This window comes from Pygoscelis adeliae, unplaced genomic scaffold (assembly GCF_000699105.1).
Source record: "Pygoscelis adeliae isolate BGI_AS28 unplaced genomic scaffold, ASM69910v1 Scaffold94, whole genome shotgun sequence".
In the NCBI taxonomy this organism is placed as follows: domain Eukaryota; kingdom Metazoa; phylum Chordata; class Aves; order Sphenisciformes; family Spheniscidae; genus Pygoscelis; species Pygoscelis adeliae.
In genome coordinates, this window is record NW_008824547.1 from 923,284 (window position 1) to 947,452 (window position 24,169).

Below are 24,169 nucleotides of genomic sequence, written 5' to 3' on the forward strand. Positions count from 1 at the left end.
GGTACACGACTATAATGACTCAAGCATGTGTCTACAGCTCTGTTTTGTAAAGGGCAAATGCACTGGAAACTTGGTGATTCATTAGATAATGTCTGTTTCCAGAACTGGCTCCCAGGATTGTTGGAGCCGAACACTGACGTCCAAATGTGTTTTTCTTTCTTCCTTGAGGTTTTGCCGTGCAGAAAGATTTATGTTACGGTTTGGGAGGAAAAGATAAAGGGAGAAAATGAGGGGAATGAAACTAGCCCTTAGAAAAACCTCCCCAGCTTATTCTCTTGAGGTGGAATAAGAGAAACATGAGCACTTGAGAAGTAAGGGACATCTGTGTCAGAGTGAGAGGAGGGAAGGAAACACTGCAGCATCCAGAAGCTCATATATGTCTCAGCTAAGCACAGGGGGCAGCAGCTGCTCATGCACATGCATGTGTTTGAGCTCAGGGAGAGAGCACAGTCCAGCCCTGGCAAGACAGAGCTCAGTTTGGACAGAGGCACCCTGGCTCTTAACTTCTTTCAGCTACAGCTAGATAGTCTTCTGCTTTAAAAACCTCCTTTAATTTTGGAGCTGTTTGAGAGCACCAGTCTTCCTTTTCTGTTGTTTTGTACCTGAAGCGCGATACAATCCAGGCTCACAACATCATCTGATCAGAACGGTGACTTTTTTCACCCCCTTTCCCTGGTGTAGCCACCACGCACCTCACTGGCTCTCGGCCCACCAGGCAGCATTGCTGCATCACAGGGGCAGATATTCTGTCTCGCTGCTTCCTCTCCAGCATCTTCAAACTTAGAAACAGATGAGCCCAAGGGAGCAGTGCATCATTGTTTTCCATGAGGCTGTGCCCCAGGAGCCACCTCTGACTCAAACTCTTGTCTATCTTTCATCCTCTCCAAAATTTGAGTATCCAAACTGTTGCATTTATGCCCCTTGATTTCCTCTTCTGCTTTCCTAAGAAGCAAAACACTCCAGAAAATGACTGCTTCATCAGTTCTGTCACTCAAATAAGAAAGGAAATATTTTTTTAATTATTTTCCACACAGCTGTTTTCTTCCTCTTTCTTCCTGCCTGTTGCTGCTGACACAAGTGTATTTCCTTGTAAAAAGGGGAAGATCTTACTGGAAAGCTGCCTAAAGCTCATGAAGTGTCCCAGGAAGGTAGGGTAGGGGGGATTCCACAATAACTGTCTTGTCTTAGAGGCCTGCAAGTAATTAAAGATGCCAACTGGCAGGAGAGACAGTCCTTTTCTCCCAGTGTCCATCTCCATTTAGAAATGGAGCCACATTGATGAAGGAAAGAGAAGGAAAATGGAATAATGTGTGAATAATGGTGTCTTCCTCCACCACCATGACAGAAAACACATTTAATGACCCAACTATGTCTGACAGCCAGCTCCTGATGCCTGGAACTAAAGATAAAATAGGAGATCAGAGAGTTTTAATTTAGTGTTTTGTGCTCTACTGTTTGTGTGGTCTTTTTCATACAGATAGGGTCACTCAGACACCTGATAAAGGTTTGTGGGGTAATTCTGACAACATTAATATTGACATTAATATTGACAACAACAATTCATGGGAAGGCGTCCACCTCTGTGTTTCTTCCTTGGCCATTTTCCCATTCCTCTTTCTGAGGCATTGTCTCAGTGAAGGTAAAAGCTGGGATCTGATGGGACTAGAAAGGCAGGAGATGTACCGTTCTGTCAGAACCAGATGCCTGGCTTCAGCTGGCTCCTTTCAAAAGCCCAGCTTTAATCTGGAGCCCTAATTTGTACTTGAATCAGCTGGTTGGATGGGCTTTTTCCCTACCTCATCAATGGCACTGCTGATCTTTTGATACAGAGTACTCCAGAGGTAGCACCTCGTTTATCCATCCATATTGTCTGTCTTCTCTGTTTTGCTCCATGAAAAAGGGGAAATCTCCTCTGACTGCACTGTGTGCCAGTGGGGTGGAAATGTAAGGAACAGCAAAGCTGATCTCTATCCTGCTGGATAAAATTAGTAAAGCTGGTGCTCACAGGACACGGATAGGTGGATTTGGTGGATCTCAGATTGGTTTTGAGCTGTTTATAATGCAAGGAAGAGAGTCCTTGACATAACAGATTCCTTGAGGTTTCTGCCACCAAAGGAAGTGGAGGTTACTGTACAGAAAGGAAAGCCCCAGATGCGCAGCTAGAAATTCATATCTATGTGAGGGGCCACGACAGACAAAGGAATAACTTTCTTCATTGGGCAGCATTCTTGCATGGATGGCTGCAGAAGATGGATCCATGAAGATGAGAAAAAGCTTAATAACTCCAGGCAGAGGGAATGTGGGTGTGAGTCAGGAAACCATTCCAGGGGGATGTCCCTGCGGACCTGGGACTTGAGGGTTATCTCTCAGGAGGTTTTCCTGACAGGGTCTGCTGGCTATCATCTGGGAGGGCCTTCCTGAGCTGTTGATAACTGATGGGAAGCCATGGGCTTCCTCCCCTTGCCTTGAGGCAAATGTATGCATTTGGGCTTAAGTTCAGAGGAAGCAAAGCTGAGATTGCTGATGGGAATCCAAAACGGGGAGTTCTGGGCACAGGAGAGCTGCTGCATTAACAGCATTTTTCAGGATTGGCTTAAAAAATCCCAGATCAAGGCCGCCTCCCAAAATTTGATCTAATGTTTTTATTTTTAGAAAATACAGTGCCTGTAGAGGCACAGTTGAGGTGAGCTGTGTGGTTTTTTTTTCCAGTCAGTGACCTTTTGGGGCAAACACGGCTCATGCTTCCCAGCTTTTCTATGCCATCATCAGTGACAAACATTGTCTCTTTTTAAAATGAGCAATGAGATTTCCATGCAGTGGCTTGACTCCAGAAGTTTAGGAATACAAGGAAACCTTTTTGGGGTAAAATCATGAGCTTTAATGACAAGCTGTCATATGATGGTGATTATTTGCTCTGAGGCTGTACGTTTTTCATCTGCTCTGGCTGTGTTTTATTTGGAGAAGCAGAGTTGGTGGGTACAGGGGTACAGAAAAGCCCTGTGAGAGGAAGCCTGAACCCCTTTAGTTATTCTGGTTGGGTGGAAGGACTCATGCTGAATTTACCACCAGCCATGTGAATTATCCAAGTCGCCTACCTGATCTTCTTGCCAGTGTTTATGGGGTCCTTCTCACCTCGGGTCAAAGCATCAGGGCGAATCCAGGTGGTCAGAGAGGTGCAGAGCACCTTTCCTTTTAATCCATCCCCTTACCCCCCGTACCTTCTCGAAGACAATTGCCGTGAAAAATATTTGTGTGAGCAGCTCCTGCGCTCTGGGAAATAGACTGAACTAATGCATTTGGTTCTTCAGACCTGTGAAACAGCAATGAAACCACCAGTGAACTGGATCATATCAATGGCACGGAAAACAGAAATGCTGTGTTACATTTTAATTCAGTGTCTTCTGGCAAGGGTTACTAATTTAGGGCTTGTCCTCACATACCACTACCACATGTTTGCAAAAGATCAGGTTAAATTAACAGTGCACAGTTATGATTATTTTAGAAATGGTTAGAATTTTTGCTGTGAGGCGTAGGGGAAAGATAAGATAGCTGTGATCTGCCTTGTTGCCTTCTAGCTGATATCCAAGTGGAGTAGCCTGCAGCAGCATGGCATGATGGTTTAGCCCATACGAGTGGGTGGTGTACCTCCCAGCAGCTGCACTGGTCACTGCCCTCCCCAGTGGTAGCTAAAGAATGGTGCAATGTTGATAAAGATATTAAAGGTTGGCAAGATGAGTGGCTAGGGTAACAATTTAATTTTGGGCTTATTTCCATTCTGTTTTTTCTTTTTAAGTTAAAATCCATGCGATGCAATGTCAAGACGATGTTTACCTTGAATACAGCATGTACTGCTTGTGCTGCAGCACCTAAAATGTTGTGTCCAAGAGGCTGGTTAAAGACCACCCAAGGATTAGGAGTGAGGGACTGCAGGTAAGGCCTATTTCCTAACCATGTTAAGGTTTTGATGCAGCCCTGCTATGCAAGGAGTAGTGTCTATGCCTTCAGGAGAGCACACGTGTGTTTTCTGAGCTCTAACGATCCCAGGAGTTTTGTTTTCAGATGCATAAAAATGGATTTATGTCCCCTATTGTTGCTTTTGTCTCCTTGCAAATCCCATGGACTTTTTGCTGGGCAAAAATGTATACACAGAACAAATTACATGATAATTACCTCTAACTTGCCCTAAGCAGCCTGACTTTGCTAATCCTGCTGTAGCAACTTAACAGAGGTCTGTCTAGCGTAGAAACCTGTTTCAGACCCAGAATCCCATAGTGGATTATTAGGAAAATAAGGTAATGATAGTCCCCCATGAATATTCTCCCAGCTTCCAGCAATAATCTCCTGAACTTTTTGTCTTCCTATTTTCCTTTATGACAGTTGCTTGTTCATGTGTCCCTTGCTCTTATTCTGTTGAGCTTGGCTCTAATAGGAAAAGGGTGAAGGAAAACTGAATTTACCAGGAAGTTTTTAAAAAATGAAACACTATAGATTATTGTTTGCACATCTATTCAGTAGTGAATGTTAACAGTTAATATATAGCTCCATTGTCTACTGTTCTCTGTGATTCACTATTCTGTCGAAATACTTTAAAAATAGCTGTAGCAGTTTTGCAGTTTATAGCAGTTTTTGCACAGGCACACATAGGAGTCAGACTGAAGCCAAAGCAGCAGTGCTATTGAGACAATTTCCAAGTTCCTTTTGGGAAGGATGTTGTGCCAAAAATAAAATGAAGTGTAAGAATAATGTGATTGTATGCAGCTTTTCTGAGTGTTATCTGCTTTTGTGGTGGTTGTTGGACAGACCCAAGAATACTTCTGTACTGCATACGTGCAGAACAAGAGACACTGCCATCAAGGGCTTACCCTGTGTGTAGAGGTGATGGATGAAGGGTTGAAAAGAAGATGCTTCTTTTGGGGATTTAAGGGGTTTGTTCAAGATTGTGTAGAGAATCTGTGAATAACACAGCTATTAAATCCAAATTTCCAGCATCCCAATCTGGAATCTTTAGTGCAAGACAGAAAGGGACAACTGCAAGGAGACTTTGTTCTTTCAAGGTTATTTAAGTGTGAAGTCTAATGTTGAGTCACCCTGGAGAATCCTAACTTTGTTTCTATGCTGTCTAACCCTCCAGCATCCAAGGTTTCTGTCCTGATGCCCTCAGACTGCCCAGGGTCCTGTCTCTCATCCCATCCCTGGCAGATTTCTTGTAACCAATCTTTGAGGCTCACATCAATGGGCATCCTTAGCAAAGACATAACCCAAGTGCAAACTCCTGCATGCACGTATGGCGAAGGAAATGAGTGCCCTTCCTTCCATTCAGAGTTCAGTGCACTGTAGTGTGATTGCTTAGAAACCCTCCAACAGGCGTCTGGTATGTTTGTGTTGTAATCATGAGTCTTGGATTGTTCTTTTTAAGATACACTGTCAAGTTAGGAGAAAATACCCTTTCCCAGCCAGGATGCCATCACATATGTAAGAAGGAAATTGAGGAGAAGAAGTGCTGCCCAGGATTCTGGGGTACGGAGTGCTATGGTAAGTTTCTTCATCTTTTTACAACACTCTCTAGCTGTTGAATAAGTCAAACCAGTTTTAACAGGAGGCATTAAATATGCATTGAGGTGATTAATTTTCATTATTCCTCAAACACTCACAAGATCTCTGTTATCTGTCTGGGAGGTTCAGAATATAATGGGGAAGGAATCTCTTTGCTTCAGATAAGTCGAATCCTCTTATATTTAACACATAACATAACCTCCTTTGGTGGAACTTCCTTTTGTCTCTTCTTTAAAAATAAGCTTTTGGAAAGGGATGTTTTTGTTCCTCTTTAAGAAAGTTTCCAAAGGAAGAGGAAGATATTTCTTTCTGATGTCCCTCTAGTCTGCAGTGCATGTGCCACGTGTGCTCCTGTATAGTCTGGAGTTAGTCAGCCATTGAGCCACAGAAAATACTTAGCAACTGCAACCCAAGGTGAAAATAACCATCCCAAAGCTCCCACTCAGGTTTATGCCCAGTAAATTTGTTTTGTCTTGTCTCAAAAAGCCAAAAGCAAGACCTACTAAGTTAAAAACTTCTCATATGATTGACTGATTGCTGGAATATGGAAAGACCCTCTCCAACCCTGCAGAAAATGGGAGGTCATTTGAGAGCTTGAGCCTCTTCTCACACAGAAGTGGTTTGAATAAGCAATTGGCTTCATCAGAGGAATCACACATCTGAAACTTTCAGAAATAGTCCCCAGAATTTGGAGGTACCCCACTCCAAAGACGTGTGGACCATGTTTGTCTGGGCACATTCCCAGCTGTTCATGAAGTCAGGGAAAGCTGAAAATGCTCAGTACCTTTGCAAAGTAGGCTACTGTCTGTCCTGAGTTTCAGAACTGCCCTCAGATGTTTGATACCGCCTCTTGCTGATGCTAACAGCAGTGGCTCAACTGCAAAACATGTTTCAGTGCCTTTGCTGAAATTGAATTAGTTATGGCCCATTGGGACTTCTCCTTAGACTTTTAATAAAAGGCTTTTCTTAAATAGCAGCCAAATTGCTCCTTGGTGCCACTCCTGGCCATATTCACCAACTCTGGGCCTCTGTTAGGTGTATTGGATAAGCAGGCAGGGACTTCACTTGTGAAGTGGCCTTTGCTTTTGCACAACTGGAATGCCTGGGGGAAGAGAAGATAGAAAGGGGGATACAGTGCTGGTTGTTCAATCTTAATCTTGTCTGGCCTGCCTCTTGCCTGCTAGAGTGTCCGGGTGGCTCTCAGAATCCCTGCAATGGCCATGGGACATGCTTGGATGGTATGCAGCAAAATGGGACCTGCATCTGCAAGGTCAGTGCATGATTTATTCTGAGGGTGATGTGCTTTTGTCAGAGAGAGTTGCATAGCATCTGTGCAGATGCTTTGAATGAAGGTGACAGACCTTCTGCCTGGAAGGTCATTAGCAGCAGCTTTCGTTCCAGCATCAGTGTCTGTGGTTTTCCTGGAGGGTTGGTGTGGTCTGCAATAGCATTAAGACACTGTTGGTGAGGGTATGGAGTTGGGAAGGATCTCTAGGGAGAAATGAAGAAAGAATTGCATTAATTTAACCCTCTGATCAGTTGAAATAATCAGTGTCTGTCTGTGGCTGCAAGAAGCCCCGAGATACGTGGCTCGCTCTCTGCACCTTTTCCAGACTTAGATGATATACTTCCTAAATGAATTGGTCCTGCATCTTGGCAGGCAGATCCTCCCTCTCTCAGGAAAAGCAGGAGAGACCAGAAAGAGAACTTAGAACAGATGTTTATTTTTTTCTTTACAGCTCCAGACTTAGTACAACAAAAGCATAAACAATTCCCGCACATTTGAATCGTATAGAGCAGAGTTTCTAAAATTTTTAGCTTAATGGATCAGTATCAGACTTGAAACTTTCTCTTATGAACTGCATGTTTTTACAGCATCCTTAATTAATAGCATTGTGAGCTAAAATCCTACCTCTTGGGCCCTGCTTTGAGAAAAGTTGATTTTGGATTTAACTCAAAGACACCTTATATCAATTAAAATATATGCTGAAGGTCCCCAAGTCCTGTAAAATCAATGTCAAAAGTCCCATTGGCATTAGTGAATCCCAGATTCCCTTTTCAGAGAGATATCGGAAGCCAGCTGGTACATTCCTGTCTGTTTGTGATCAGGACGTTGTTTCCTCAATGCCCAGCAGAGTTTTGCTGGCGTTTTGCATGCCCTCTGTGTGTCAGCTTACACTGGGATCTTCTTTGCCATGGGGGCTGATTAATACTACTAGAGCACTGAACAGATCAGTTTTCTTCACTGTGTTGCTTCAGCTGTCACAGAAAATCAGAAATGGGGAGAAACTTTGAACTGTAACAATGTGTGGAACAATGCAATGATACAGAACAATTAACATCTGGGACATTTTGGGGCCTTTCTAGGAGCAATACAGTGGTTTTGCCTGCCAGAAATGTCGAGATGAAAACCGTTTTGGCCCAGACTGTCAGTCAGGTAAGAATGAGTAATTCAAGTGAAACCTCCACAAAAACAACTGAGAGCAAGGAAGGAGGAGGGGGAGATAGAGTGAGGAAGGGTACTGGAGAGGAGGAGAGGGTGCCAGCTGGCAGTGTTCAATAGCAGGTGTCTTGGCATTTTGTCTTTGTGCCCTTCTCCACTATCCCATTAGACAAATGATTCTCAGTCTTTCACTCAAGTCAGTCTATTTTTCCTATTGTAAATCTCTCTCTCCCCTTACCAGGGCTATCCCAGTTTCCTCTCTCTTTTTAGCCAGGCTGTAGCCTACATCCCTGAAGCGACCCACACTCACTTCCCAACTGTTTTCCAGACTCCTGTAACTGCCCCACTTGTCTCCCAGCTTCTTCCTTGTTGCCTTCCCTATGAAATTAATACACACAGTGCTGCTTCTCATGTATGGCATTTTTGGAAGCGATTTATGACCAGTGCAGCCTGGCTGTTAACGGAGCCCTTTTCATAGCATCATAGAATTGTTTAGGTTGGAAAAGGCCTTTAAGATCATCAAGTCCAACCACTAACCTAGCACTGACAAGTCCACCACTAAACCATGTCCCTAAGCACCACATCTACACCTCTTTTAAATACCTCCAGGGATGGTGACACAACCACTTCCCTGGGCAGCCTGTACCAATGCTTGACATCTCCTTCAGTGAAGACATTTTTCCTAATACCCAATCTAAACCTCCCCTGGCGCAACTTGAGGCCATTTTCTCTTGTCCTGTCGCTTGTTACTTGGGAGAGGAGACCAACACTCACCTTGCTACAACCTCCTTGCAGGTAGTTGTGGAGAGCGATAAGGTCTCCCCTCAGCCTCCTTTTCTCCAGGCTAAACAACCCCAGTTCCCTCAGCCGCTCCCCATAAGACTTGTTCTCCAGACCCTTCACCAGCTTCATTGCCCTTCGCTGGACACACTCCAGCACCTCGACGTCCTTCTTGTAATGAGGGGCCCAAAACTGAACACAGTATTCGAGGTGCGGCCTCACCAGTGCCAAGTACAGCGGGACGACCACTTCCCTACTCCTGCTGGCCACACTATTTTGCTCCTGGTCCAGCTCCTGGTTCCCTTGTATACACACAGGTGAGGTAGATGTGATCTTGGTGGCTGTGCTCACATGACACCAATACTGGGATCACAGATGTGGTAGGCTCTCATAACACTGCCTCCTTCCACACTGGCTGCAGGAGACTTAGAGGAGTGGGAAGTTAAAACACGTGCCTGAAAAGCTGGTCTAGATCTTGCATTCAAGGCTGCTCTTACAGGGCAGTACTTCGCCTTCTTGAGCCCAGGACATGCAGCTTGCCCTCTGTAAGCTCCGACTGGCATGGCCTGTTTTTAAAAGGAGCTACATTTGCTGTGGATTATTAGTGGGAAATCAGGGTGCCAAGTCCCAGGGCAGTTGGCCAGCGTATGCCTGGAGCCCTATGCACTGCCTTGTAGCTGAAGAACAAGTTTGTCTGGACTTTCCTTGCAGTGTGTGACTGTGTGCACGGGGAATGCAACAGCGGTGTCACTGGGAATGGAAGCTGCACGTGCTATGGAGGCTACACGGGCCCCAGGTGTGACCAAGGTAAATACATTGGTGGCTGCAGAGGGGCTGTTAGAGCTAAACTATGATATGGGCTTGGATGCATGTGTCCCAAAAGGAGCTGGGGGGCAATGAATAGCTTGGGAATGTAGAGGGAAGATGATCTGAGCACTGGAGATCTAGACAGAGGGAACAGCTGGGGTCTGCTCCCTACTCCGTGACAGTGGCCAAGATGTACCATCTTTTTGTGCCTCTGTTCTTTCTCTGGAAACCAGATAGATCCTTTCTTCTCTCTAAGCCTTGTGGGACCTGACTACCTAGGCTGCCAGTGATTTAGAGCTGTCTGCACTGCTTATATCCCCTGGCTTTTGTGCCAGCTTGGGGGCCTCTGGAAACCACATCATTTTCATTTCCAGATCATCACTTCATTTCCAGATATTTTGTAAGGTAAGTTGTATCTTCCAGCAATGCCCTGCATGCTCAAAGGAAAACTCTCTTTGCTGTGTGATTCCAGAGCTTCCCCTTTGCAAAGGCATGACATGTGAAGCCAACAGCGAATGTGTGGTAAGGGATGGGATAGCGATGTGTGACTGCAAGCTGGGCTACAGAAGAAGTGGGAGCACTTGCCAAGGTGAGAAACTTCTCTGTGACCCTAAATGGTCCCCTGTTTGGAAAAATCTCATTGCAATGGTATCTCCGGATGAATTGGATCACTGTGAATACAATGCCTATGTCCTGGTTTCGGCAGGGATAAAGTTAATTTCCTTCCTAGTAGCTGGTACAGTGCTGTGTTTTGGATTTAGGATGAGAACAAAATTGATAACGCACCGATGTTTTAGTTGTTGCTAGGTAATGCTTACACTAGCCAAGGACTTCTCAGCTTCCCATGCTCTACCGACTGAGAAGGCTGGGGGTGCACAAGAAGCGGGGAGGGGGCACAGCCAAACTGGCCAAAGAAACATTCCATACCATGTGACGTCATGCTCAGTACAGAAACGGGGGAAAGCTGGCCGGGGGGGGGCCGCTGCTCGGGGACTGGCTGGGCATCGGTCGGCAGGTGGTGAGCAATTGCACTGTGCATCACTTGCTTTGTGTATTATTGTTATTATAATATTATTATTATTATAATTTTATTTCAATTATTAAACTATTTTTGTCTCAACCCACGAGTTTTTCTCACTTGTGCTTTTCCAATTCTCTCCCCCATCCCACCGGGGGGAGCAGGGGGAGTGAGCGAGTGGCTGCGTGGTGCTTAGTTGCCAACTGAGGTTAAACCACAACAGCCTGCTTCAATGCAGAGGCTTAAGAACATGTTTTTTAGGAATCCCTTTAAGATTAAGGGCTAAGTTTTTGGCGCTCCTCTCACTTGGTCCTGAAAGCAAGAAATGAATTAGAGTTGCAGGTTCCATCCAACACTCACTTATAAGTGTGTACTGAATAACCGTGATAACGGAATATTGGTAAGTCTGTACCAGTTGAAATAATAAGGCGTGTAATTGGAGGATTTCTTCACTGATTTCAAATTTAGGTTTGTGAATTGGTTTTGTTAAAAAAGTCAGTAAGATGCATGTGATTAGCTAGCTATGGATTAGCTAGCTATTTTCACTGGCTTTTTGCAGTTTTTGCTGACCAAACTGCAGTTTCATATATCCTCAGATATGATGGAAATTCAGAAGTAAATCCAAGCATCCTCTGTCACTCACACTTCTGTTACTGAAGTAACATGAAGAATGTGTCATCCAAATTCCTCAGATTAAAAAAACCCGAAACATCTGCTATCTAAAATTATTTCCTTTTCCTGGGAAATTTTAGAAGTTTAATAGTATAAATTCCTTATACTCCATTCTTTCCAGGCCTTTTGCATTCTGCTGTGCTGCAGTAAGAGCTGTTTTGAAAACAGAAATTTGGTTACTCTTACCTCTCATCTCTTTAATTGCAGCTCAGGATCCTTGTGCTGCTTCTCCATGCTCCCCCTTCGCTGTATGTAAGGTTCTTGGACCACGAAAGTATCAATGTACCTGCAAAGAAGGATTTCAAGGAGATGGGAAGATTTGCCAGCCCATAAACCCTTGTGCTGACAGCAATGGAGGCTGCCCAAAAAACTCTACAATTTGTGTTTACAGACGTCCAGGAGAGGTAAGGGCAATAACAGCACGTCAGCAACCTGTAAGGGTCTGAAAAATGGCCAGGTGAGAAGTTTTTCAAATGACCTCACCATTGTGTTGGTCAAATCTAGTCTCCTCACCTTAGATTTTGTAAAGGGAAACCAGCCAGCTCTTTTGTAGGGTAAAAGGTGATGAATGCAGCTCTATAATCACTGTGTTGCCTTCCCTTAGGCATCTTGTGTTTGCAAGCCTGGGATGAGTAAGAGAACTCCTTCGTCTGAGTGTTCTGTATTTCCCAATGATTGCCGGCAGTATTTTTGTGACGTGACTTCCACGTGTGAAATTAATTCCCAGGGGAATCCTAGGTAAGCCAGTTTAAAGATTGCTATTAAAGCAGCTTATTCTGCAGCTAGAATGGAAACTGAGTTTGGATGAGCTGAATTTTGAAGAAACTGAGAGCTAACTGAGGAGAATGGGCCCGAGTCACCTTTTGAGAAGAGCCTGATTGTAACAAGGCCATTGAAAGTAGAGTTTTACATCGGTCATTGTAAATTTTGGCATGTGGGTCATGAGATGCTTTAAATATGGAGCAGCAGAGTCTTCTGTGATGTGAACTGGAGATGTAGCTCCCCAAGTTGGTGGTAGTAGTAGGGTATTATCAATTAATAATCAATCATTAAAAGGTAGATGTGTGACTCTTGTTTGCTCACATTTGCCCACATTTGATTCTGAGGGCTAAGTCTTTGGCTCTCCTCCCACTCAGGCCGGTAAGCAAGAAATGAATTAGAGTTGCAGATTGACAGGGAAGGGGGAAGTTGAGGGAAGAAACACCAGACCTCGTTTAGTCCTCTGGAGCAAAACACCTAGAAGTTGATACCCCTTAGATGGGAAATATTGCCAGATCTAGGATCATTTTTGCATAATGGCCTCCCAAACACCAGAGAAAGCTTCACCGAGGATTTTGTGTGTTTCCAAGAAAAGGTGGAGCTTCTCTGAGAGACTGAAGAGGAAAAGAGCAGTCCCATCTCCTTGACCCTTCTTTCTCCAGTGCTGCTAAAACTGTTAGGATCCACCTGCTCATTGTGTGCTCCAGGCCAGAACCGAAACACAGTGGCTTCCCTTTCTGAAGATATGCTAGCAAAGTGCAGGATGCGGTGTTCAGCTCAGTCCCTGCCTAGTATACCTGTTCCCCAGCAGCTGGCACTCAGCCCTCTAAGTCTGGAGTAATGTCGAATTCCTCCCCTGCATCCTTTCTTTGCATCTGAAACAGAAAGAGCAGAGCCGATACTTGGACAAAACCCAAACAGGAAAAAACATGGTTATTGGCCAGTGATCTTAAGTAGTCTCTGAGTAATGACTATAAATCCGTGTGAATCAGGATGGAGATTTTCACATGTAGATAAGCTTTTCTGGAAAAGTCATTAGCCTGTCTGGGGCCCTCATTAAGACAAACTGCAGCTAACTGATGTGCTTGAGCTGGCACTTCTCACTGAAGCTGAGGGGTCACATAGGAGCTGTTTGCTAGATTTTCACTTAGCCTCTGGTTTTTACGCGTTACCTCAAATTTTCAGATGCTGGAATGACTGGTACTGACTGAACACCTAGTTAGAAAGGTGTCCATAAATATATTGTGGCTATCTGTACCCTGAACTCTAGAGCACACAATTCTTATGTTGATTGTATCTGAGAAAGCATCTTCATTCTCTTTGGGTAGGTCCAAGTTTGCTTGCACTCCAGAAGTGTGCATCTCTTTTCCTGTCACTTAGTTTAGGCAGAAGTTACTAAGCTCTTACCTACACCTTAAAGCTGGGATTTGTCTTTCAGGTGTAGATACTGACATGTTGTTCTGCTCACATTTGTTGTATGTGTTGCTAACTGTTTTATAATGGTTTGTTATGTTTCATTCTTAGCTGTGTGTGTAAAGAAGGGGAGATTGGAGATGGGAGAAGTTGCTATAAAGATCTCTTGAGTGAGATAAATCAGCATAATTCGCGAGGAAGGTTTGCTAGGAAATTAAACATCGCCAGGAAAATGTTTGGTAAATGTCTTTTGAACTTGTTTGGGGAATGGAGCAAATGTGGGGACAAGAGTGTGTCAGAAAAGGCTAAAAGCCTTTCAGCATAATAGAACTATTTCGCAGTGTATGAACATGGGCTGCAAAATTAAACACATCACATCTCTGAACTCATATTACCAGTTCTGGATTGTGAATTGAGGATACTGTTGCAGAGAGCACTGTGGATGAGTATTACGTATTTGACAGTGCTGGCGAAGGACGTACCGTATCTACAGAAGAAGGAAAATGTGCCTTGGAGGTGTGATTCAAACCCGTTTGTATCAAACCACCAGTGTGGCTCCACCTGCAGTATCTGTGTTGAAGGCTCAGCACTTTCAGCTGTCGCTGAGTTTTCTAGCGGTGATGCTTGAGGCTGGTGTGCCATGGGTCCTCTACTTAGTAGAACATCTACTAAGCCCTTAAACAGCCTCCTTGCCAGCATGCACGTGTGAGTGGCTATTATAGAGATGAAAAGGCTTTATTCTGTGCACCATGGTACTTTCTGAGTGAGGAATTGCTTCGCAAAGCATAGAAGACTGTTTTAGAACCCATCTACTGCAAGAGTGGGAGTGGTAGCCGCAAAGGTTAATTTTTGCCTCACTGTAATCCAAGGAAAGAATGAGAACCCTTTAGCTCATGTCAAAGCATATTTATGTTAGATACCTTCTCCAACTCATCTTCTGCACAGTCTTCTCTATCTCCACTAACTTGACAGAAGCACAGAGATAGGGCTCAAAGCTCAGCTTAGCTTTTGTGAATACCCCTCCCTGCTACATTATCAGTGTTGCCAACACTCATTTTTTGCATATGTTTTCCATAATGGTTTGTGCTATGGGCAACCGCATGAAGATCTCTAGGTTCCTAACTCCTGTGCAGTGGGACTTAATACCTGGTGACCTTTGTTGATGTGGACTTTGTTGATGGGCCATTGACAACTGAGTGAAGACTGACAACTGTGGGTTCGTAGCAGCTTCTCAAGAAGTAATTAGTCTCAATAAATCCTGATGACACCCAAAAATTAGTTGTTTCAAGGGGAAGACAGAGGATACTTGGCCCAAGAATAAGGTAGTAAGCATGTGGAAACAAAATTGTTATGAATATTCTGCAAATTTCAGCAGTGATTCGCAGTGGACCAAAGTCACCAGCAATCCTTCAGAAATCTTGTGGGCAAGTGCTTAAAACTAAGAGCAACCAAGCTGGGCTGTGATAGCAATACCAAACTCCCTCTGGTTCCTTGTAAACAAGTGCTAATTACTTGCATCAGGCCGAAAATGTGTAGATTGAATTGTGCTGTTAAGAAGAGGAATAATTATTGCTGGAGTTAAACCATATGCCAAGTAACTACTTCACGTTGCTACTCTTTTTACAGCTTCTGGTTGCTCAGTGTTGCTGACTAAATACGGGCCTTTCACGGTCTTTGTACCATCCCTTCTTCTGATTCACGACAGAATGGAATTTAACGTAAGTTTTCTTGGCTTTAGCAAATTTTTGCTGTGTTAGCATTCTTTCCTGCCTGAGTTCTGCAACTTGTAAAAACTGATTGACACATGAGAGAGGAACTTTGGAAGGCAGTATTTATAGAAGCAATCTCTTGGGAAGACTCTTCATTGTCTGGTTAAGTTGTAGTCTCACAGAGGATGTTACATCCCTTGCATTATTTTTAAAACCTCTTTTCAATATTGACAGAGTTTGTTCATGTCAGGAAGCGTAAGGTTTTTTGCCCATTCTTCATTTAAAGCTCGAACCTCCTGTGTGTGACTATTCTCAAAACTTTAGGTGGCTTTTCACTACTTGAGGGTAGGGTTTTCAAAAGGGGCTGATATTTGCATCAAAGTATTGGATTTTGGGTCTATGGCCCTAAGATGGGGGTATGGTGTCAACTTCTTGAGAAGAGCTCCTTTTATTAATGGGGACAGCAAGGATGGCAGGGCTGGAGAAAACTGCTGTGGGAGCCAGGGCAAGAGTTTGAGAATTCTAGGCTTCAGCAAGTAGGTCCTGCAGGTCATATTATTATTTTATTTATTTTTTAATTAAATTGTGTTAATTTGCAGTAGTTTTTGCACAGTTAAGCCTACAACCAGGCTCTCCATCATTAGGATGAGAAGGTATATAAGCCATTTTCCCAGGACAGAGCTAAAAGTCAGCACATGAGCTACAAATGCAGCTCATGCAGTAGGGATTTTAATTGCATGCTAGGCAAGGTGCCTGTTGTTTCAGGTGGCAGCTAGCTTGCAGCTAGGACTCGGATATGAGAAGGTAAATGTCTTAAAAATAACCCAGACAGACCAACCCCACTGGAACATTACATTTCCGACTGGTTTAGAAATATCATTCCTTTGCTTGATAGCAAAGCTATCTATGCAGCAGCAGTAACTCACATCGAGTCTAGGGAGCAACTCCTAACCTACAAATGCCAGGGACATTAGCTGTCTCCTACTACCTTGTCGAGCAGAGGTTTCCACTAACACAAGTCAGGCCCTGTGCCTAGGTCATTATAACAACTTCTGGATTCATAGAAAATACATCAGGAAAGGCCCCTGAGTTATCTAGTCTACCTGTTCCCACAAGGATCAGTTCCACCTAAATGAGTATTGACAGAGGATTGTCTTAAAAAAAACACCAGTGATGGAAAGCCCAGAAAAGAAAGGAAGAAACTAAATGAAATTCAGCAGCTTACACCACCTACATGGTTCAACATGAACAGAGATCGTGTATGGGGAGCTTCAGCAAGTTTTATAATCTGGAGCATGCAAGGATAGTTTTTAAATTGTCCAAGTCCAATAGGTTTCTGTCTAGGGGATTCCTCTAAAGTCGCTTGCAGGTTAATCAGTCTCCCTGTGTTTGAATGTGTACACAAACAGAAGCAAAAGATTTGCCACAGTGCTACTCCAGTGAACCAAAATGAAGAGGGAAGCTCAATCTTGTATGCTAAGAATTTCTCTGTGTGTGTTAGCTGAGAGAAAGGTAATGTTACGGCTCTTTCAGTAAATGAGGTTTCTGAAAGAACACGTCATTTATCTTCTTTATGTGGTCTTTATTCCCCAAAGGATACCACTGCTGAGCATTTGTGCAGAATGCACATTGTTCCTGGTCTGCATTTGGTAGAAGACATGGTAAAAGCCAAGACTGTGTGGACCTTGTCAGGACATCAGCTAACATTCAGTAGCCCGGTAAAGTATCTCCTGAACTGAAGTCCTGGACCGCTGCTTTCATGTAGGAGAGACTGGAGCTTGAGCATAGTTTCCTTGGTGCGCTTTCTTAACCAGAAAACCTTTTTCTCTAATCAGCCTGCCTGCGATCAGAACAACAAGCTCCTTTGTGGAGTCCAAAGCAAGGTGATTTAAGACCAGACACCCCAAGCAACCACTTCTCCTGTCTTGCAGACAACCAATTAGCCAGAATCTGACTTGTGAATGGTCTTTCCTTCGTCTGTATATGTATTCTGGAGAAGAGACCTTTCCCCTACACTGTTAGCAGCTACAATATTCATGTCGCTGACATGGAAGAGGCTGTAAAGTCTCTCTTCAGACTGAATGCTTCTTGGAGATTGTGTGCTTGGACACAGCCACATGCTGAATAACTTCTCTTCCAGTTTCCCTTTTCCCCTCTTTCTATTTTGTTTTTCTTAGTCATCCTAGCAAAGAGTTTTTCATCATTATGTTCTGATATGCAAGGCTTTTTTTCCCTTTTCCTCTTTTCAATTGACTTATATTTTCCAGCATCCACTGTTCTCTCTCCATCCTGCACTTTTCCTGCATGCATGCTCACAGCTGGCCAAGGGAGAGCCGTATGTTTCCTCTCTGAGGATCCAGCCTTGGCCTTGAGGTCTAGGTCATAATACATGCACCCTGCATGCATCAAAAGGACAAAACACTATTTGGAGATGGGGAATCTGAGCTGAGCTTGTCGATGCTTCTTTTAAATTTCTTTCCTGTTTGTTTACTCAGGAGTCTTTTGATCTGGGAAGTCTGCTCTCCCCTTCCTTTGTTTCAGCCAGAATCCTTAGTGATGTGAACTGAAGTTCAGGGCAGGGAGGAGCAGTTCAAGAAATGCATGTGGTGAAATGAAAAGCATGGGGAAGTTGTGCTTGTCTGAACTTGGATTATGGCTGCAGCACCAATACCTTGATGCTTAGTGTGTAGATTACCCTTGAAACACCTCTATATGCCCAGCTTCACTGCATGGTTGTATACAGTATGGAAGGACCAGATACGTGCCTTATAATTCAGTGAGCCTGACTGGTTTGGTTTTGTTATGAAGACTCCTTGTTGGCATTATGAGCCAATAAAAGTTGCAATCAAAGCTGTAGTTCCAGGATTGCCTCCAGATTCTCTGCACCGTGCCTCTCTCCTTGTACTTGGCAGACTGATGCAGCAGCTACTTGATGGTCAGTGCACCCTTTTGTGATCCAGAGCTGGGATCAAACATCGTTCACACTCAGACAAACTTAATTCTAGAGCTGATTGTCCCAGATTAGGTCTTCTTTCTGTAATTAGACTTAAAAGTACCCTCCCAGGATCAAAATACTACCCAAACTCAAGTAGAGGTGGGATGTTTGTTTTATACCCAGGCCACCCCTTAAGTTTACTTTTTCCAGAGTAACTCTGGTTGTGCCTTCACCTTGCTGACCCATAGGCGGAGAGCACTGAAGGGAACAATGATTTATAGCTCTATCGTGATACCACAGGTATACCACAAGAAAATAACCTTTTATTATTATCCAGACGTACACCAAATCGTTTCGATATCAAGACCTGCCGGGGGAACTGTACAATGTTTTGCAATCGAACCTACCAGCAGCCAATGGCATCATGCATATTGTTAATACCCTAAGGAAAAAAACAAGCACTGAGAACCTCAGAAACCCAGAGGTACGCAGATGTTCGTATTTCTTCTGTTTTATGGGACAGCAGAGTAAACACTTTAAAAAAAAAAAATCTATTTTCATCATTAAACTTCCAAATCAGTGAGGCTTTTTTTAAAGGGAAAAAGCTATTTATTTTGTTTTCAGCTTCTGATAAGGCCTGTTAGGCACTAATGGCATGTCAGCATGCCATTAAAAGTAGCTAATAGCACTGCATAAGCCAGATACAGACCTTGCAATGATGCTTTTACAGTGCTTGGATGAGTAGAGAATTCTACTTTCATGAGTAAGATCACTCCCTTCATAGCAAATATCTTACAGGATAAATATTGAAAAAGCATTTTTCACATAAAAATCAAATTAAGATTTTCTTTAATTGGTCTATACTGCATTTTGAAATTATAATAAAAAAGTTGTCTTTGCATTAAAAATATATAAAATTAGGACAAATAATCATTAGACTTCTGCATTTTGAAGCCATGTCTTGAATTTAAGACACTGGGGCAGGGGTTTCAGGTTCAAGTTCTGCTAAGCACTTTTCCCTGTTAGCTGGGACAAGTTTTTGCTATAGCTACTACATTGCCATGCCTGAGCACTTTTATATTGTTTCTATATGCAGAAAGCAGGCCCTGTTAACTCCTACCTCCTTGCAAAAAAATTGCTCATAGAATAACACAAGCTCTTGGATTTGGTAGCATTTCGGTAGTAGTTTACACTTACTTTACACTGTAATTAATCTATAAAAACAGTCAGACTGCGTAATATTATGGTTGTATTTTGTGTGTTTAAAAAGCAGCTGGAGTGTTATTTTGAGTGTAAGTAGCTATTCAGCTGAAGTGTCCTGAGGATGGTGTATCAATTGTACAAGTTCTGGGTGTTCATGTGGATTTGATTGTGCCCATCACTGATGTTTAAGTCTGCTGTCACTTAAGATGCTTTCAATCTTATGACCTGCATGAGGATGTTTTCCAAAAAGGAGTGTCTGAAGTCCAGAGTGAAGCTGGACCTCTGTGTTTGTGTGCTCAGGTACCTGCAGGCAAGGGTTTGCAGCTGCTCTGGGATGGCAGGACAGTGAGAGTACTCCCTGCAGAGCTTGTCTTTCTCTGGACTCCTCCAGACATTGCCTTCCCTTGTGATGTTGGCTTTGCAATGAAGGCTAGTGATCACGTGAGCCATTTTTGGCATCAAATCCCTTTGTACCGGTGTCTCTTGGAAATCATGTTCTGTGCCACTGTGTGTTCTGCAGGAAGCACTTTCTGCCAAAAACCCATGCAGATTCCTGCAAATAAAAGTCAGACAAGTCCCTTCACAAGTTTTGATACTTGAAGGGACATTCCTCCTGTTACCTTTGTCTTCATGGGCAATGTGGCAAAAAGGAAGGCATCTATTTCCTCTCTGTTTTCAGGAATAAGCATACGTATTGTATTTTCTCAGCATTGGGGCTCATTTGCAGGTGGCAGAGTGAACTCTTGTCCTCAAAGCACAGGGAAGCTTGAGATGACAGAGCAGCTCCACTGCCTACCAGCCCAGAACTGATTGGTATATTGCTGGAAGTAGTGTGTCTCTAGTTTTAATGATAGCAAGCAATTGCTTCTTCATTTAATTTAATCTGCAGATGGGAGTAGGAAACCAGAAGGGTGCTCAAGTGCATGGTACCTTGGAAAATCTGGTTTGTTGTGCATGGGAAGGAGTTTGTGCCTAAGTTACTGCAGGCTCAGTCCTTGCTAGGTCAACTGGCCAATACAGAGGGTTTGAAGACTTTGAGGATGATGGTCTCCTGTAGACCTTTATGTGCAAATCACAAACATAAACTGGCCAAGGGCATTCCAGTATGTGCTCAGACCTTGCTTCAGCCCCAGCCATTTTTTTTCCTTTTTGTATCTTCTTGCAGAAAACCATTGGTGAGATCCTTGCTTCAATGGAGATCTTCAGTAGATTTGAAACTATACTGGAGGTGAGCATGTTTGTCTCTGCCCCAGGGGGGTGTGGCATTGCTGCTGTTGCAAAGCCTGCTGCTGTTTTTGTGAGAATTTTGAATAACATTTAAATGCATCTCAGTGGTTTGGCTTTCTTTCTGGGTGCTTTTTTTGGGTGTAATTTCTTATTTTGTATATTTTATATAAGCAAATGTAATGGAAAAGATTGGCGTTTTCACATCTATAGGGGATCTGGCACAAGCAGCAAGCATACACGCCTCTTTCCCATCTGCTTCTGAACCTCCCCTTCCCCTCTTCCCTGGAGAGTTTGTTCTCCAAAGCATGTTTATTTCTTGACCACTGTCAGGACAAAGAGTGAAGGTTTCATGATGCCCCTGCCAAGCTAGATTGTAGCTACCTGTTTTGGGCGTGTAGGTCTCTAAATAAAAGCAGTCCTCAGGTTATAAACCCTTGAGGCTGCTGCCCAGGATTCGTTTAGTTAGTATTTTCACTAGGGACAGACTGATTTTCCTTTTGCCTCCATCAGAATCATCTGGATCTGCTCTAGCATTGCTCACAAGAATCTTGGCCTGCCTGTTTTCAGCTCCGTGGCTGTTAGTTGTTTACAAAATTCACTAACTGCAATTGTGATTATAAACTTGATTCTCTTTTTCTTCCCTTCAGGCAAAAAGATACAGTTTTAGTCTCTGTATATGTACTTGTGTGTTTAAAGCACGCAGGGAGCATTATCCCAGTACTCCCTTGTTCACATTAGCTGCAGTCACACCAGTGGCTTCATTGTCGAAGCTATATTTTTGTGGCATTTATGCCTCTGTTATATTACATACCTATCCTTGGTGCCCAGTTGCCTCTTGTATACAGTTGCTTTTCAATAGCTCTGCCTCTAGTGGGTTGCTTAGAGTTTCCTCTCCCTTCCTGATAGACCCCCTCACTAACTCATGCTAGATCCATGATGAAATCTTCTATTGTTTTTGCAGAACTGCGGCCTGCCTGCAATACTGGATGGGCCAGGCCCCTTTACTGTATTTGTACCCAGCAATGATGGTGTGGATAAGTTGAGAGATGGAAGACTCATTTATCTTTTCACAGAGGTGAGAGCTCATAGTATTTTAAGACATCCTGAGCGAACTGTGTTGCACTAGACTATGCTGGAATGGCTTGTGCAATGTATCTGATCGTTGCTGAAAGTTCTTCTTCCTGGAGATGGCTAAACCATGTCTTAGTTTCTGTGAGGCTTTGGAAGAGAAGTGAATGCTGATGGAACCTGCAATGAGAAATATGGTTAGCCAGATTGTTTAAATCGGATGCTTGGCTTGCTTTCCTCACCCTGGCTTTGGGTAGGGGAAAATGAAGGAACTTATTTGCCAAGTGAATTCACTGCTATAGTACATTGGCATTGTCGGTCATTGGTTAAAAGGAAATGTAGTTGCCTCCTCTTACTCCTGAGCATTGAAGGGGTATCTAATTTTTATGTTCTCTTCTTTCCTTAGGGCATAAATAAGCTTCAGGAACTTGTGAAACATCATATCTACACTTCAGCAGCGGTAAGGCAGGCAGCTCTAATTCCAGATAATTGGGGTCCTTCGGGCCAGCATGTTATCAGTTGTGTTGTTTGGCATAGAGGTTGGAGTATCGATGACTTCAGCTGCTACTTCTTGGAGTTCCCCTGGAGGAGCAGATATGTGATTCAGGATCTGATGGGGCAAAATGTTACCATGAAAGTGGTTGCCAAAAGGGACGGCTTGTGCTCTTCCATCACGAAATTCTGAGTTTCTTGGGGGTGATGGTGCTCCTTAGTTGGATGGCCTTTACAATTACAATACTGTCCAGCAGAGTTTGCTGCAGGCAAATGCTCTCTTCTTATCTCTTTAATTTGTTAAACTATTAATTAGGAGTGTACCTTAGTTATGAACTCTCCAGCCTACAGTTTCCCTAAAACACTAATAGCAGCAACACAAAATTTATAGCCAAGTGAAGAATTGGCCTAAACTCCCTGCTGCTTTTCCTCTCTCCTTGGGCTCCACCAGTGGCTGAAGTTAGAGATGGAGAACCGGTGCAAGTGAGCCTCTGACCCGGTACTGCCAATTCTTGCTCCAACATTGCTGTGTAATAATAGCAGGGTAAATAAAATCAATACAGTCCATCAACAAGACATTTTCCCTTATACAATAAACAAGATAAATGTTTAAAGCTAGACACAAAACCTGTGGAGGAAGTGAATGCTCAAGCATTATGGTACAATGTCATGTCCTTCATTAAGAAATATCAATATTATTCCCATTCTTTACTGAGAAGCAAATGTCAGCAAATGTGATTTTCCTAATTCCAATAGAGAAAATGAGCAGCGCTTTGACAAAACAGCAAACGTAGTTTTGCTTGCAGTTGATGAGTAACAACATGGTAACAAGCTGAGCTACTTTTTAATAACCTGTTGGACACAAAAGTAACAATTGTCTTGGTTCTCAGAACTTCTCACTTCTCAAATGATGAAGTTTCTCAGTACAGTAGCTGCCATTTACATTTTTCCAGCCTTTAGAAGTAAGCTTATTTATTAAGTCAAAATATGTTCTCTATTATGCATCTGGCTGAGCTTTCGTTGTTTAATGAATATGTCCTGGAAAATCCCCTCATTAGTCTGACCCTACTTGCAGCTGTATTAGTAAGAGACACTATTAGTGAGACTTGATTTCAGCTGTGCTGGACTGTTACTTACACAAGGAATGAAAACCAAGGCTGCTGCCGCTGGCACCGCTGTGTTTCTGGTATTGCAAACAATTCACACAAAGTCCTGCATTTCCCTCTGACCCATTGTTTGTGTTTAAGGTATTTCATGAAATGTAAATGTTAAAGTCAAGTCCCCTTTAGAATGTTTTTTAAGTGGCGGGAATCACGAAGTATTCTGTAAGCTGTACTGAAATGACCCTGCTTTTTCATGGTACTGTCTCCTTGTGTTTTTATTTCAGGTGACTGTAGAGAAACTGATAATGATGCCGCACATTGTTACTATGGCTAACCAGATAATTACCATCAACATCAGTGCAGATGTAAGTATGAATCAAAACCCTTTTGGGCAAACCCTCCTGTACTGGGAGAAAGTCTGGGTGTGGTACTGAACACGTGGTTTCAGCCTATCTCTGCTTCCTCCTCTGCTTAAAAACCTAGACTTAAATGAGGTCATTGAATTAGTTTTCTTCTTATCCAACCTGTTACTCCACTAAGAGGCTTGACCATTTATGTGGTTGCGCTCGATGATGTGTACCATCTGTTTCCTGCATTGGCTTTATGTAGCTGATACAGTCTAACAGACTGATGCAGATAAATTATTTGTGTTTCTGCATCAGGGAAGAATTCTGATGGATGAATCAGGGATCCCCTTAAACATGCGAGACATTGTGGCATCAAATGGTATTATTCATTCCTTGGACGGCATCTTCATCCCTCCTTCAATAATTCCCATTTTGCCTCACAGATGCAATGAAGAGCAACATAAAATTGTGGCGGTAAGTCAGCTTCTCCCATTCTCACGCTAGCAGTTGCTGTAGACCCCACACTCGCCTGGAGGGACAAAAGCAGGCTGTGTAAATTGCATTTGGGAAACGTGTTCTCTCTGAGAGGTCCCCTGATGTGAACTTAGGTAGTATCAGCATCGTCGGTGTTTCTTCTGCT

General features: G+C 43.3%; 1 protein-coding gene across 1 annotated transcript in view; it reads left to right on the top strand.

The window, feature by feature from the left end:
• The window catches only part of STAB1 (stabilin 1), a 61,995-nt gene that overhangs the window by 2,268 nt on the left and 35,558 nt on the right, over positions 1–24,169 (top strand). Inside the window, exons 2-18 of the mRNA XM_009321848.1 lie at positions 3,794–3,930; positions 5,417–5,532; positions 6,738–6,823; positions 7,921–7,990; positions 9,488–9,583; positions 10,056–10,172; positions 11,481–11,677; positions 11,878–12,011; positions 13,557–13,684; positions 15,072–15,163; positions 16,750–16,872; positions 18,427–18,573; positions 20,458–20,520; positions 21,481–21,594; positions 21,994–22,047; positions 23,467–23,547; positions 23,845–24,003. Of these exons, the coding sequence (XP_009320123.1) occupies positions 3,794–3,930; positions 5,417–5,532; positions 6,738–6,823; positions 7,921–7,990; positions 9,488–9,583; positions 10,056–10,172; positions 11,481–11,677; positions 11,878–12,011; positions 13,557–13,684; positions 15,072–15,163; positions 16,750–16,872; positions 18,427–18,573; positions 20,458–20,520; positions 21,481–21,594; positions 21,994–22,047; positions 23,467–23,547; positions 23,845–24,003 (1,914 nt within the window). The remainder of the gene's footprint in view (positions 1–3,793; positions 3,931–5,416; positions 5,533–6,737; positions 6,824–7,920; positions 7,991–9,487; positions 9,584–10,055; positions 10,173–11,480; positions 11,678–11,877; positions 12,012–13,556; positions 13,685–15,071; positions 15,164–16,749; positions 16,873–18,426; positions 18,574–20,457; positions 20,521–21,480; positions 21,595–21,993; positions 22,048–23,466; positions 23,548–23,844; positions 24,004–24,169) is intronic.